Here is a 14,510-nt window from a genome sequence, read left to right as displayed (position 1 = left end):
AGTCTTTTTACGCGTTTCTCCGCCTCCCTTTCGGGTTCAGCGGCTTCATCAGAAATATATAATATATATAAAAGAAGTTTAATTACACCGGCCGGTGGTTTTGGATTTTTGAATGTAAATTTTTAGAATATAATAATAATTTTAGCAAACAAAAATAAATAATAATAAAAATCTTTTGCCCAACCTATGTGCGCTGCAAAATCTTGCTAGATAGCAATATGCACAAATTTATTCCCATGGGCAGTAAGCGCAGGAGTACCAAACTCAAACCGATGTGGCTTAACAAGAAGGTTAAGGCCAAAATAGATAAAAAGAGACGTGCTTTCAAAGCATTTACATCTAATGGAAAGGAGGATTCATTCCAGTACTACAAGGAATGCAATAAAAAAATGCAAAAATGCAATAAGAGCAGCTAAAATTGAAAACGAAAAGCAAATTACTATAAAGGTTAAAAAAGGAGTACATAGGTCCAATAAAGGATGAATTTGGAGTATTGTTGAAGGACGACGAATCAAAAGCAGAAATACTGAACAAATTTTTTCCACCAGTGTTCACCAGAGAAGAACTGATGGTGGGAGTACAGCATAGCGATAGTGACAGTAAGGATTCGTGGTTAGATACTTGTTTAAGCGAAGAAGTAGTCAGGGAGAGATTACGCAAAATAAAGATTAATAAATCACCTGGGCCGGACGGACTTAATCCGAGGGTTTTTATGGAGTTTAAGTCACAACTAGCAAGACCCCTATACTTGATTTTGGCATGGTACCGAAAAATTGGCGTATAGCAGAGGTAGTGCCATTACTTAAAGAGATCCAAAAATCATCCGGGTAACTACAGACCGGTTAGTTTGACACCTATAGTGGGGAAAATATTGGAAGCAATTCTAAGGGATAGCATACAGGAGTATCTGCAGACCACTAAGATTATTAGCAAGAACCAGCATGGGTTTGTGAGGGACAGATCATGTCAAACTAACTTAGTTAACTTCTACGAGGAGCTTGGCCTAGAAAAAAACTGTACATGGATAAGTAACTGGCTGGAAAACAGGGTACAGCGAGTAGTGGTCAACGGGAAGTCCTCAAGCTGGACACCAGTAGTCAGCGGAATACCACAGGGGTCCGTACTTGGGCCACTACCGTTTAACATATTTATCAATGACCTAGAAATAGGCCTGGAAAGCACAGTGTCAATCTTTGCAGATGATACTAAACTGTGTAGAGTAATTAATTCAGAAATAGATGTGGAGAATGATTTATCTAAACTTGAAATCTGGGCATCTAAATGGAGAATGAGGTTCAATATAGAAAAATGCAAGGTTATGCATTTCGGGACTAAAAACAAACTTGCATCCTACATATTAAACGGGGAAAGTCTAAAGGGTAAAAGTTTTGGAAAAAGATTTGGGGGTACTCATTGAGAATAAGCTTAATAACCATATACAATGTCAAAGCGCAGTAAAGAAGGCAAGTAAGCTGCTAGCGTGCATAAAATGGGGAATTGAGACAAGGGACGAGGATGTAATCCTGCCGCTGTACAAATCATTGGTACGTCCGCACCTGGAATATTGTGTTCAGTTTTGGGCACCATTGTATAAAAAAGGATATCAGTGAATTTGAAAGGGTTCAAAGGCGAGCTACTAAATTGATTAAAGGCCTAGAAGGACTGGATTATGAGGAAAGACTTACTAGGCTGAATATGTATACACTAGAAAAGAGGCGCATAAGAGGAGACAATATTAATGTCTTCAAATATGTAAAGGGCCATTACAAAGAGTTATCAGAGGAATTATTTATTAAAAGAACTCTGTTTAGGACACGCGGGCACTCGCTGAGGCTGGAGGAGAGAAAATTCCGTACGCAACGGAGGAAAGGGTTCTTCACTGTTGGAGCAATAAGGATTTGGAATTCCTTGCCAAGGAAGGTGGTAATGGCGGACTCTGTAAATGCATTTAAAAGGGGACTGGATGAATTTCTGATTGAAAAGGATATACAAGGTTACAACATTTAAAATATTGACGTTGTTAATCCGGGTGTAACATGATTGTAGTTGTTAACTAGTCATAAAGCATTCTTCAGCAGGTACAGTAAAATCAACTCTACGTAATACAAAATACAGGTTGAACGTGATGGGCATTTTGCCTCTTTTCAACCTCAATTACTATGTTACTATGTTACACACATATGGATGGAATACATATGAAATCCCGGTAGACTGGATGCCAACTGTCACTATACAGACAGCGGCAATCCCACTGCAGCAAATCCGGTCGCCACAGGTTCTATTCCCACAGTTACTGGCGTTGACCCATCAAACGAGTGGGAATACCGCGTGTTTGTCAGGATTTCGGTGTAGGCCTCCTGAACGCCAGGATCCCGACAGCCAATATATTGACTGAATCCCATATATATATATATATATATATATATATATATATATATATATATATATATATATATATATATATATATATATATATATATATATACATACATATATGACCGGCACTCCAACAACACCACATAAATACCTGGGTGCCCTCCCGTGGCACTACAAGGCCCAGCAGACAACACGGATTGGTGGGCGGCACTCCAAGGATTTGTAAAAAAATTTCACAGCTACACAAGCTTTAAGTCATCAACGTTTCAGACGCTTTTATTTGCGCCTTTCGTCAGGATACCTGACGAAAGGCGCAAATAAAAGCGTCTGAAACGTTGATGACTTAAAGCTTGTGTAGCTGTGAATTTTTTTTACAAATCCTTGGAGTGCCGCCCACCAATCCGTGTTATATATATATATATACATACATACACACACACATATACACCCACATGTATTTTATTTATTAACAGTTTTGTATATAGCACCAGCAAATTCTGTTGCGCTTTACAACTTGGAACACACAGTTATACAACAAAACCGGGTAATACTCGATAGACAGATATATATATATATAGATATATATATATATATATATACATACACACACACACACACACACACACACACACACACATACATATACATTTATTACACACACACACACACACACACACACACACACACACACACACACACACATACATACACAAATTGTAACATAAGCAATTACCACTAATGGGTGAATACTATCCTACAATTAACCCTTGTCGGTTCCTGTACTCATTATGACTTCACACTAGATTCATAGTGACTGATCACCTGAGAATTACATCCAGCCGTTCCTAATCGACTTTCTCTGCAGCTGACCCTGATCTGTCCGGGGATTAAACAATGGAGCCGCTGCATTTATTACACTGGATTTTCTGGATATGGAATTGATTTAGGGATCAGATTTCTCACAAAAGGATTAAATAAACTTTAAGACATTCTCATACTAAAGGACTGTATATTCCTTCTGTATTCTGAGAGCAGCGGCAGGTGATATCCTAACTGCTCACATCTGAACGTCCCCCCCCCCTTCCCGGGAATTATCCCTCTGGCTAGCAGAAACTATATTACCATTACTAAATGATTTATTGAAGCAGTAGATGTGGCTCCAGCCGGAGGCATTGTGAGTGACTGACAGGTCAGCGGGGGGTGTGAATCTGTCAGTAGATCAATGGGGCGCTCAGTGAAAATACACGTGTCCCATCCTGACCATCAATCATCCCATCTAAGGACGGAGCATGATCACAATTTGTAGAAATTTTTTTCCTTACTCAAAGTTTTTAAATTGCCGTCCGTTACTTACAACGGGTGTGGTCTGAAGGTCAACAGCAACTGAGCTGACCACTATTGGTCGACAGCAACTGGGCTGACCACTATTGGTCGACAGTAACTAGGTCGACAGGTCAAAAGGTTGACATGAGTTTTTGATGGGTTTTTTTGTGTCGTTTTCTCCATACAATGACCGGGAACCCCAATTAGTGCACCGTGTTCGCTCGCCATGCTTCGGGCAAGAAGGCAGATTACTATTCCCAATAGTAGTCCACGTGGATCGTTAAGTATGAAAAAGTTCAAAAAAAGATAAAAATTGTGAAACTCACATCGACCTTTTGACCTGTCGACCTAGCACATGTCAACCTAGAGACCCTGTCGACCTAGAAACCCTGTCGACCAATAGTGGTCGACCTAGTTACTGTCCACCTAGAGACCGGATCCCACTTACTACAGCCCCTGACAAACCGCACACAGCTGATAGGTTAATATAAATGTAATTTAAAAGATTATTTTCCATGGATCAGTAATTAAACGTTCAGCGTACACAGCGGTCAGCCACTTCTCATCTGTCCTGCTCTATGTGGGGAATGTTACATATGTATACAGGTTGAGTATCCCATATCCAAATATTCCGAAATACGGAATATTCCGAAATACGGACTTTTTTGAGTGAGACTGAGATAGTGAAATCTTTGTTTTCTGATGGCTCAATGTACACAAACTTTGTTTAATACACAAAGTTATTAAAAATATTGTATTAAATGACCTTCAGGCTGTGTATATAAGGTGTATATGAAACATAAATGAATTGTGTGAATGTACACACACTTTGTTTAATGCAAAAAGTTATAAAAAATATTGCCTAAAATTACCTTCAGGCTGTGTGTATAAGGTGTATATGATACATAAATGCATTCTGTGCTTAGACTTAGGTCCCATCGCCATGATATCTCATTATGGTATGCAATTATTCCAAAATACGGAAAATTCCAATATCCAAAACACTTCTGGTCCCAAGCATTTTTGATAAGGGATACTCAACCTGTATATTTTTTGAATGTTGATTGTTTTTTTTTTTTTATATTAAATTGTATTTTCATTTAGAAGTAATTATGATTAAAATGCTGAACAGATACTGATCACCTGAGCTGATATTGCAGCGTTTGGGAAGGAAGCAGTATAGCGCTTTCTATTCAAGTTAATAGGTGCAGATCACTCGCTATGACGCCGGATTTAAAGTGGGTACACACGGAACGATTAGAGCCACGATCTGGGCGTTCCCGATAAATGTGAACGACACATCGTGCACACCGTTCCGTGAGTATGAGCGATACCGATGGCGATGCGCGCACCGGCAGTTCGCTGGTGACAGCCTCAGATCTTTTGAACATGCAAGAAGATCTGGGGCTGTCGTTAGCGATGCCATGCTGCCGCTCCCTACCCCGCCGCCGTTCGTCACTGCCAGCATCAGCAAGTGTGTATGCATTTGTTTGCAAAGGTGCGGGGTGGGGGTCATATTTAAACTGTGCAGAGTGTATTTGATTTGGGTGGGGCGTTTCCAAACTCACATCTACATTGTAGTGTAAAAATAAAGCATGTGGGGCTACATGCAAAAGCAGCCAGTATTTACTCTGCATGCAAAAATAATAAATGTATTTGCAACCCTTTGCTTTGACCAGGTGCACAGTTATTTGCACTTTTTTGCATTGCTCCCACCTTGTATGTAGTGGCTGGCACTAGGGCTGTTGTACAAATGGGCAACCAGAACAGAGCAGGACTGGGTGAGAGAAGGTGAGAGGGGGCATGTGATAGTGACAACATGGAAGTGGAGCGGAATGAGGATACACATACGCCGGTGGAGAGAGCTGGGTAAGGTTGGAGAGATTTGGGGTGGGAAGAGGAGAGAGAACGGACAGTGGTGATCGCACTAGGACTGGCCCGGGACTTGGGTGAGATGCGGCCTGTTGTGCGGTTTGAGTCTGCCTGGGTAGGTCGGTGAGTGAGGTGAGTAGGCTACAGTGGTGTTAGGAGTGCAGGAGGGAAGTAGTGAGTGGTGAATAATAATGAGAGAGTAGGATGCTGGTTGGGATGAAGAGGATGACGGATGATGATGATGATGAAAGCGAGTGGGGGAAACAGAGCAGGTGGATGGAAGAATAATGTGAGAGCTGTAGATTACTTGGGGTAGGTACTGTACAGAGGGCTATAGGTAGCTGTTATTATAGAAAGCAGCACAATCAAGGACACATAACAGAGACTGATCTTCAATGAATCCCATGTTGCTATGCAGAGGTCGAGTAAATAACCTACCACCATGTATGGGGTAAGTCAATGACAATATAAACCATCATCCTTATATGGTATAGAACCAAACTGCAAACAGAACCTACCACCCACTATGGGGCGGAACACATGGGTGGCGGCGGAGGAATGAAGTTGATCAGTCAGGACGTCACACAAGAACCAATGAGCCGCGGTGATGGTCTGTGACTGACCAGTGTAACCCCAGCTTATACACCACGGGAACTCTACAGCCAGGGGAAACAAAGGGCAGTACCGACGTGTGCAAGGTGGTTCCGGCCTAAATAATAACATCAAAGTGATACACGAGCATACATCTACTAAACTGATTCATTTCATTACTATGTCGTTACTAATTCAGCATAATTACAGACCGGCAGGACAATGGGCTCATAAGAATAGGAAAGGAAAAATGTAGGGCTGAATTCACAGTTACACGCACGTACGTGTGCGTATGCATGTGTCACGTACGTGTCCGTGTGCATGTGTCACATACGTGTCCGTGTGTGTGTGGCTAACATGTCTGCTCCCTATTGCTTGTAATTGTTCCATTATAAGGAAGGATTCAGTACTCACTGCCGTAGGGTCCTTCTTGTGGAGCGTGGCTGCGGTGACTTGTGAGAAGCCTCCAGGATAGCTGGGAACAGAAGACGCACATAAATGGTGAGTTTGCATCTGCTAGAAGTCTTCCTACTCGGATGAAGTCTGCGGACATTAAGGGGTGAATTCAACTGGTTTTAATTATTCAACCGGTTGACAGACAAAATCACTTTTCCAACACAGGCGATGCGACGACAATGGCAGATTACAGCTTACGCCAGGTCAGAGTGCGTGCGCACCGGGGTCCTGATTCAGTGACGTACACAACGGCGATATTTTATTGGCTGCGGTACCTCAGCGATGCCGTTGGTAGTGAAGATTTCTCTGCAACATGTATGACAGAAAGGGACTGTTTGAGGGCAGTTACAGGGAGTAATGAGGAACGAGGCAGCAGCCGAACGTGCAGCGATTTGTCTGCCCCATTCCTCCAAGCGCCATCCTACCCGGAATGCTGCCATGTTTTCCCAGCATGCAGTGGCATTCTGAGGACATGGGGGGTGCATGGTGGCACCGCGTACAGAATACCGGATCTGAGGGAAGGAAGTTGCGCCATTTGTTGCAGCTGGTGTTATGGCCCAAAGAACAGTTATATTAAGTAAAGAATTTCACTGACAAATGTGATCAGGAGCTGAGCGCTAATCCCTGAGCGCTAATCCTCTGCTGCCTCCTGGCAGGAATGGAGCTGGCGCTTCTGCACGTGAGAATAACGCAGTCTACAATGACCAAAAACCAGTGGCGCACCTGGGGGGGTTCTCATAATGAATGTAACTCACTATACACTTACCCTGTGTGGGAAGAGTAAACCTTCTGTTCCCATTTATTCCCAGAGAAGGCGATATGCCTGGTGTTCTTCACCACCACGTGGTCTCCGCAGTCACCTAGACGACAGAGGCCATGAGAACATTAGAGGAGGAAGCCATGACGACACTTCATGTTAGTGATGCAAGCAGAAAGGTCAGGAACTGGAAAACGGCCATTTTCTGGGCTGAAACAATATTTAGCATAAAGGACCTTATAACATTGCTGAGGCATGAGGCACTAGGTTCCTCATACCTCTGACATGTCACTAGTTCTTACTGTACCGATGGGCTCAAGGTTCAGCACACAAAATAGCTGCCTCCAGTGTATATAGGCAATAGGCACATTTAATAAGGAGGGCACCACATAATTATTACATATTAAAGTACATATAAATATCAAAAAGAAGCCACAACCTTTGTTCAAAGTGAGGAGCAATCTTTACAGCTGTTGTATCACAATATATCAATATCAGATAATAAAAAGCGGCATTATTTTATGGTCTTGCAGTTGCATACTGGAAGCTGCAGTCAGTCAACTGGAGCAAAAAATCTCATTGGCCCCGGGCTTATCTTAATTTTGTAAATGAATATTGCTGCACCTACAACAAATCACTTTTTCCTTTTCTCTCATTGTACCGTATTGATTACTGAGTTACAGAGATAGCGCCCCCTATGGTATTGTAAAAGAAATTACAATCAAATAATACAATTACAGACAAGTAACATTTATTTATGATGAGCTGGTTGCATTATGTATGATGAGCTGCACCCACTATGAGGAACGCCCTCCCACGCACAATAAGACTCGCCTCTAGTCTCCAAACCTTCAAGTGTTCCCTGAAAACTCCCTCTTCAGGCTAGCATATCAATATCCGGAACCGCCCACATAATCTTTATAAACTTTCCTATCCAATTACATCCCCACTGTACAGTCCCCTCATATCCTCGCCGATTTTCTCTTTCTTCACTTTCCCATCCTCCTGACCCCAGGCCAACATTGCTGTGTGACCATATCATAAAACCAGCCAAGATCCTTAGCAATCTGGTGGACAATTATGCAAAAGATAGCGCCTATCCTTGTGTATCAATGCCTATTTCCCTATAGATTATAAGCTTGCGAGCAGGGCCCTCCTACCTTAATGTCTGTCTGTTATCACCCATATCACTGTTGTTTCCAATTGTAGGGGGTTACTCAGAGTTGTTAGCAAACAAAAACAGTTCGCAAATGGGCAAAACAATGCTGCACTGCAGGTGGGGCAGATATAACATTTGCAGAGAGACTTAGATTTGGGTGGGTTGTGTTCAAACTGAAATCTAAATTGCAGTGTAAGAATAAATCGGCCAGTATTTACCCTGCACAGAAACAAAATAACCCACCTAAATCTAACTCCGTTACATCTGCCCCACCTGCAGTGCAGCATGGTTTTGCCTAATTGCTAACAACTCTGAATAACCCCCTTAAAGCGCAACTGAATTTGCTGCGCTATATATGTATATAACGTACATTTATACACCCAGAGACAATGGATGTACTGGAAAATCCTTCGGAAAAGAGGTTGCGATGAGGACCAGCCATCCCCGCTTGGATGGAATCTTCGTTATCTATAAGCCGTTCACTTCCAATAACCAAGAGAACACGACAGCTACCAGCTAACAGGGGGAACGTTAATGCCTGCTTGCAGCAATTATATACCATATTAAATGTCTAAGAAGCATTACCGATGGAATAAAGAGGCTGCACATACAGTACTTACGTGGAAGCTACTCTCTGAATTCCATCTCAGCATTTGATGAATGCTCAGTCCTTGAGGCATATAGCACAAACCTTGTCTTATTCCTGCACTGATATTTATGGGTTAACACTGTCTAAGAGAATGCTGGATGGAAACTAGAAAGCATAAAACATCATGACGTGCAGAAACACTTATGATGTATGGCTGATCACAGGCTCCATTCTTAGCATACCGGTCTGAGAAGAAAACCCAGACTTTAACCCCATTCCTATTCTGTAGAATATTGCAAATTTATCTGATGCCGACACGGTTTAAGAGGTTACTTATCGCAACTGAACTCCTCCATGTAGCAACTAAGGGCTGCTCGGAAAGGGGTATCCAGTGTTTAGGTAGACCACTATTGTCAGCGTCCGGAGTCTTACCGGTACGCTGGGGCCGTGGGGCTGGCTTCCTTGGCGATGTGCGGGCAGCGGCGGAGGTGGGCTGCTGCGCTGGATCCGTGGGCAGCAGTAGCGGCGGTGAGGGGGTCCGCTTGTGGCGGCGGGACGCCGCTACAGCGGATCACTCTAGCTGAGCCGTTGCTAGGAGACCAAGGGCAGTGAGCAATGTGGCTTTGCAAAAAGGTCTGCATTACTGGGCGCCGCCATGTTGGAGACCAAGTTTTAAGCATAGTTCCTGTTTCCTGTTTTTTTCCAGCTAATCCAGGGGAAGCTCTCCCTATAAAAGGGGTCTGGTTTAGGACAGGGACGCCAGTGCTTCAAGTTACAACCCTGTTGTAGGTGCTTTAGCCTGTGCTCCCAGGATTCCTGCTGTATTCTGGTTCCTCCTGATCCTGCTTGGTCAGTTCTCTGTTGCTGCTGCAGTCCTGCCGTTTCTAGCCTGTGGAAGCGCTCCTGGAAAACCCGGTCCAGTAAGACTCTTTGGGCAGAGTCGGCACCGGGTCTTCTGCCTCGTCTTTCAAGCCACACTCCACAGATCTCCTTCACCAGCCACGTCTTTGTCCACAGTCTGCAGATTATTATCTTCAGCCTCGTTTTCCAAACCACAGTCCACAGTCCTCGTCTCCAGCCACGTCTTCAACGGTATCCGTTCACATGGTCGACCATGTTATGGTCGACAGTCATTAGGTCGACCACCATTGGTCGACATTGACATGGTCGATACACGAAAATTGTCGACACGTGAAATGGTCGACATGAGTTTAACTTTTTTTTCTTTTGGGGAACTTTTCCATACTTTACGATCCACGTGGACTACGATTGGAACGATAATCTGTGCCGAGCGAAGCGAAGGCACCATGCCCGAAGCATGGCGAGCGAAGCGGTGCACTAATTGTGTCGACCTTTCATGTGTCGACCATGTGTCCATGTCGACCATGTCAATGTTGACCAATAGTGGTCGACCTAATGACTGTCGACCATAACATGGTCGACCATTCATACCGGAACCGTCTTCAACTACCATCCACAGTTCCACAGTTCATCATCTACAGCAGGGGTGGGGAACCTCAGGCCCGAGGGCCGTATAAGGCCCTCATAGCCACTTGATCCGGCCCGGCCTGGCCAGGCTCACCTAAACGAGAGGAGATGCCGAGCGCCTGCTGAGATTTTACCACCAGCTGGCGCCCAGCTCAGCAGCAGCCGGAGGCAGGAGCTCACTCCTGAGCTCCAGCTTCTGGCTCAGGCAGGGTACGTGTGGCTGTGCAGCGCTATGGGAGAGACGTCATGACATCTCTCCCATAGTACCGAGGAGAGGGAGGCAGCGGTCCGGAAGCAGGAGCAGGGCTGATGAGCATTGTTGTTTTTTTCCCCTTTCAATGTTTTTGTGTGTAAGTGGCGCTACTAGGGGGCATATTTAATGGGGCATAACTACAGGGGGCATATCTAATGGGGCATAACTACAGGGGGCATATTTAATGGGCCATAACAACTGACGGGGCATATCTAATGGGCCAAAACAACTGACAGTGGGCATATCTTATGGGGCATAACAACTGACTGGGGGCAAATCTAATCGGGCATAACAGGAGACTGGGGGCATAACTACTGACAGGGGGCAGGCTAATTTTTAAGATGGTAATTTTTGTATGGCCCCCGAAGGATTTTATAAATATCCAAATGGCCCTTGATAGAAAAAAGGTTCCCCACCCCTGATCTACAGTTTCGTCTTTCAAATCACAGTCCACAGTTCTTCGCCACCAGCCACGTCTTTAACTACTATCCACAGTTCTGCAGTTCATCATCACAACCTCGTCTTTCAAGCCACAATCCGCAGTTCTTTATCCGCAATTACGTTCCTTAACCATCGTGCTTCAGCCTCAGTTCTCTACCTCAGCCCTGTACATAATAAATACTTTCCATTGACTCTCAAACCACGCCTACGTTCTTCATTGCTCCGTGTCCCATGCGAAGGAACTATATCCAGCCCCCTCACCTTGTTCATTCACAGTCTGTTACCTACTCAGGCAAATCTCAGCTGCCGGATCCTCAAACTTTGCTAGACGTGACAACTATTGGTCGACATGCATTAATCGGCGCGGTCAAAGGGTCGACACAGCAATGGTTGACATGGATTTTTCTCAATTTTAATAACTTTTTTATACTTTACCATCCGCTTGGACTACGATTGGGAACGGTAACCTGTAACATGATGAGTGATGCGAGCCATGCAAGGGGACGCGGTAAACTCATTGGGGGGTCCATGTGCTAAAAAGTAAAAAAATGACACCCCCAAAACCTTAAAAAACGTATGTCGGAAATTTTCATGTCGACATTCTGCTGGCGTCGGCCATATTGCTTCAGTATAGCTCTTTGGCGCTCAGTTAGGGTGAGTTTGTCGGAAAGTCTATAAAGAAACTGTTGTCCAAGTTACATAATCATTATTTCCAGTAGGAGCAAGTTGGGCCCTTGGGGCCGATTGTTACTCGGGTGCAGCAGCGGTTTTTGGCATTTGCCCATCTGTCACTTTATACAAATGCAGCTACAGCACCCTTCCCGGGCTACATCTATGCCTACAAATGCAGCGCCCAGGCTGCGTCTTCAAACGCCTCCATTGCAACCTTCATCAGCCCTATGGCAGCTGCACGTTTTTCCAGGCACGCCTGCGTTTTTCCTGGCACGCCTGCGTTTCTTCGAACCCTCCCTGAAAACGGTCAGTTGACACCCAGAAACGCCCACTTCATGTCAATCACTCTGCGGCCAGCAGTGCGACTGAAAAGCTTCGCTAGACCTTGTGTGAAACTACACCGATCGTTGTAATATTACTTCACGCGCGCGCAGTACGCCGCATGCGCAGAAGTGTCGTTTTTGTGCCTCAACGCTGCACAGCGAACGAATGCAGCTAGCGTTCAACTCGGAATGACCACCATTGTGCGCTGGCTCTATGAGTGGTGTGAACACTCGCGCACCGCGAAACGCCTCCTCTTCTTTGTCACATCACTAGTCAGGTAATAATGCAACGGATAAAGGTGTCCATTGTAATTGTACAGCACAGCGGCATATGCTGGCGCGATATAAAGAAATGTTAATAAATACAAAATCGGACGTGTGTATGAAAGCTGCCCCATCACTTGCATAATCAATCTTACCAAGCTTCACCCAACACTCGCCGGAGCCCCGGCGGCTTCCCTGTGCTGCCATTTCCACCATAGGCCCTACTGGTGCTGTAACACAGAGCAAGGATGTTATCTCCGCTCCCCACTTCAAAACTATGGCGGCTACTGGCGTGCGCTGCCGCTCGCCCTACCACCGCTGGTTTCGGTCGGGGCACTGAAAGCGGCTGAACAGAGTGGCCGTTGGGCTCCGTTTGGGTTAGGGTGACCCTTGGCAGTGATATCCGGTCTCCCTTTCGGGACCCAGAAGAACAAGCTGGAGCCGCCGCAGCCACCGGGACAAGGTAAGACACCTATAAACCACCAGGGAATGTTTGTTGACATTTCATACAGTCGACTTATCCATGTAGATGTGACGAATGTCGCCACGGCCACTGCCGACACGCTGAGAATGCAGACACGCTCCCAGAAACATCCTTGCACATGGCTCAACAGGTTGTAATTGGGTGACTAATTAAAAAATGAACATCAATGTTTCCTGTGTGTTAGAAGCTCCTTCCTCTGTAATAAGAATACCCAGCTGTGTAAAGGAACTATATTGTGAATGATCGGACAGAACGATGATGAAGAGTACGTGGAAACAGACAGCTCCGCAGGGATCACAGCGATTCCGAAACATACGTCTCCATATATGGATCATAACTTTCAGCAGCTGTCACTCAAGTATTCAGCATTTGCAGCTAGCTAGCAGAGGTCAACGGGGTGCTCCGTCTACAAGTCCCAACTCTTCCTGTGGATTGCCGACACCAGAACACAGCACAGGCACGGAGTGTCAGAGGCTCTGCACACCTCCAGCGCAGCGGTGCTGGTGTCAGGGGGATGATTCATCACCAACATCCATCAGCACCAAACATGTCAGCTGTTTACAGACGCAGCAGTAAGCGCCAAGTCTTGTGGTTACTCCCCACGCTGCTACACGACCACAAATTGAGGCCTACTATAAACGTGATGGACGGCATGTGAAAAAAAAAGGACTGTACTTTGACGCCTGTAATCCTGTTTTGTCATCGGCCGATTCTCAGCTTACAACATTCCGCTCGAAGGGGCTGCTATCGCTGATTTACAATCATTTTACTCAGAAATACAGGGGGTCATTCAGAAATACAGGGGGTAATTTTTTGCAGCACTGCGATCAGGTCAGAACTGCGCGTGCACCGCAATGTGCAGGCGCGTTACACGGGTACAAAGCGGATCGTTGCTGTGCGATGGGTTTTACGAAGAATCCATTCGCACAGCCGATCCTGTGACTGACAGGAAGAAGGCGTTTGTGGGGGCCAACTGACTGTTTTCTGGGAGCGTTAGGAAAATCGTAGGCGTGTCCCAGCGTTTGCAGGGCGGGTGTCGGACGTCAATTCCGGCCCCGGACAGGCTGAAGTGATCGCAGCGGCTGACCAAGTTCTGGCCAACTCAGACACTGCACAAAGTTTAGTTGTACCGCTCGGCTGCACATGCGTTTGCACACTTGCACAGCTAAAATACACTCCCCTGTTGGCGGCGACTATCTGATCGCAGCGTTGCAAATAACTGCTGGCGACCGATCAGGTGTGAATGACCCCCAAGTCACCAGATTGTCAGCTCTCACGATCTTGTATGTACGCGTGTCATCTTCTATCTACTCACTGTTTCCCCACCCGTATGGCGCAGCATAATAGTGTAATGCACGCCAAAAACTTTTTCTGCAAACAAAAAAAAATAAGCTCATAAGCCCCTCACCGTCTTTTTCGTTCAAACTGCGAGTCGTATTTGCACAAATAAAACAAATGGAAG

The 14,510-nt window shown here is 45.2% G+C and overlaps 1 protein-coding gene across 1 annotated transcript in view; it reads right to left on the bottom strand.

Moving 5' to 3' along the window:
- The window catches only part of MRPL13 (mitochondrial ribosomal protein L13), a 78,730-nt gene that overhangs the window by 52,380 nt on the left and 11,840 nt on the right, over window positions 1–14,510 (bottom strand). The window contains exons 3-4 of the mRNA XM_063924449.1: window positions 7,385–7,478; window positions 6,577–6,637 (exon numbers count right to left, since the gene is read on the bottom strand). Of these exons, the coding sequence (XP_063780519.1) occupies window positions 6,577–6,637; window positions 7,385–7,478 (155 nt within the window). The remainder of the gene's footprint in view (window positions 1–6,576; window positions 6,638–7,384; window positions 7,479–14,510) is intronic.

This window comes from Pseudophryne corroboree, chromosome 5, assembly GCF_028390025.1.
Source record: "Pseudophryne corroboree isolate aPseCor3 chromosome 5, aPseCor3.hap2, whole genome shotgun sequence".
Lineage (NCBI taxonomy): Eukaryota > Metazoa > Chordata > Amphibia > Anura > Myobatrachidae > Pseudophryne > Pseudophryne corroboree.
This window is presented reverse-complemented; position numbering and strand designations above follow the sequence as displayed.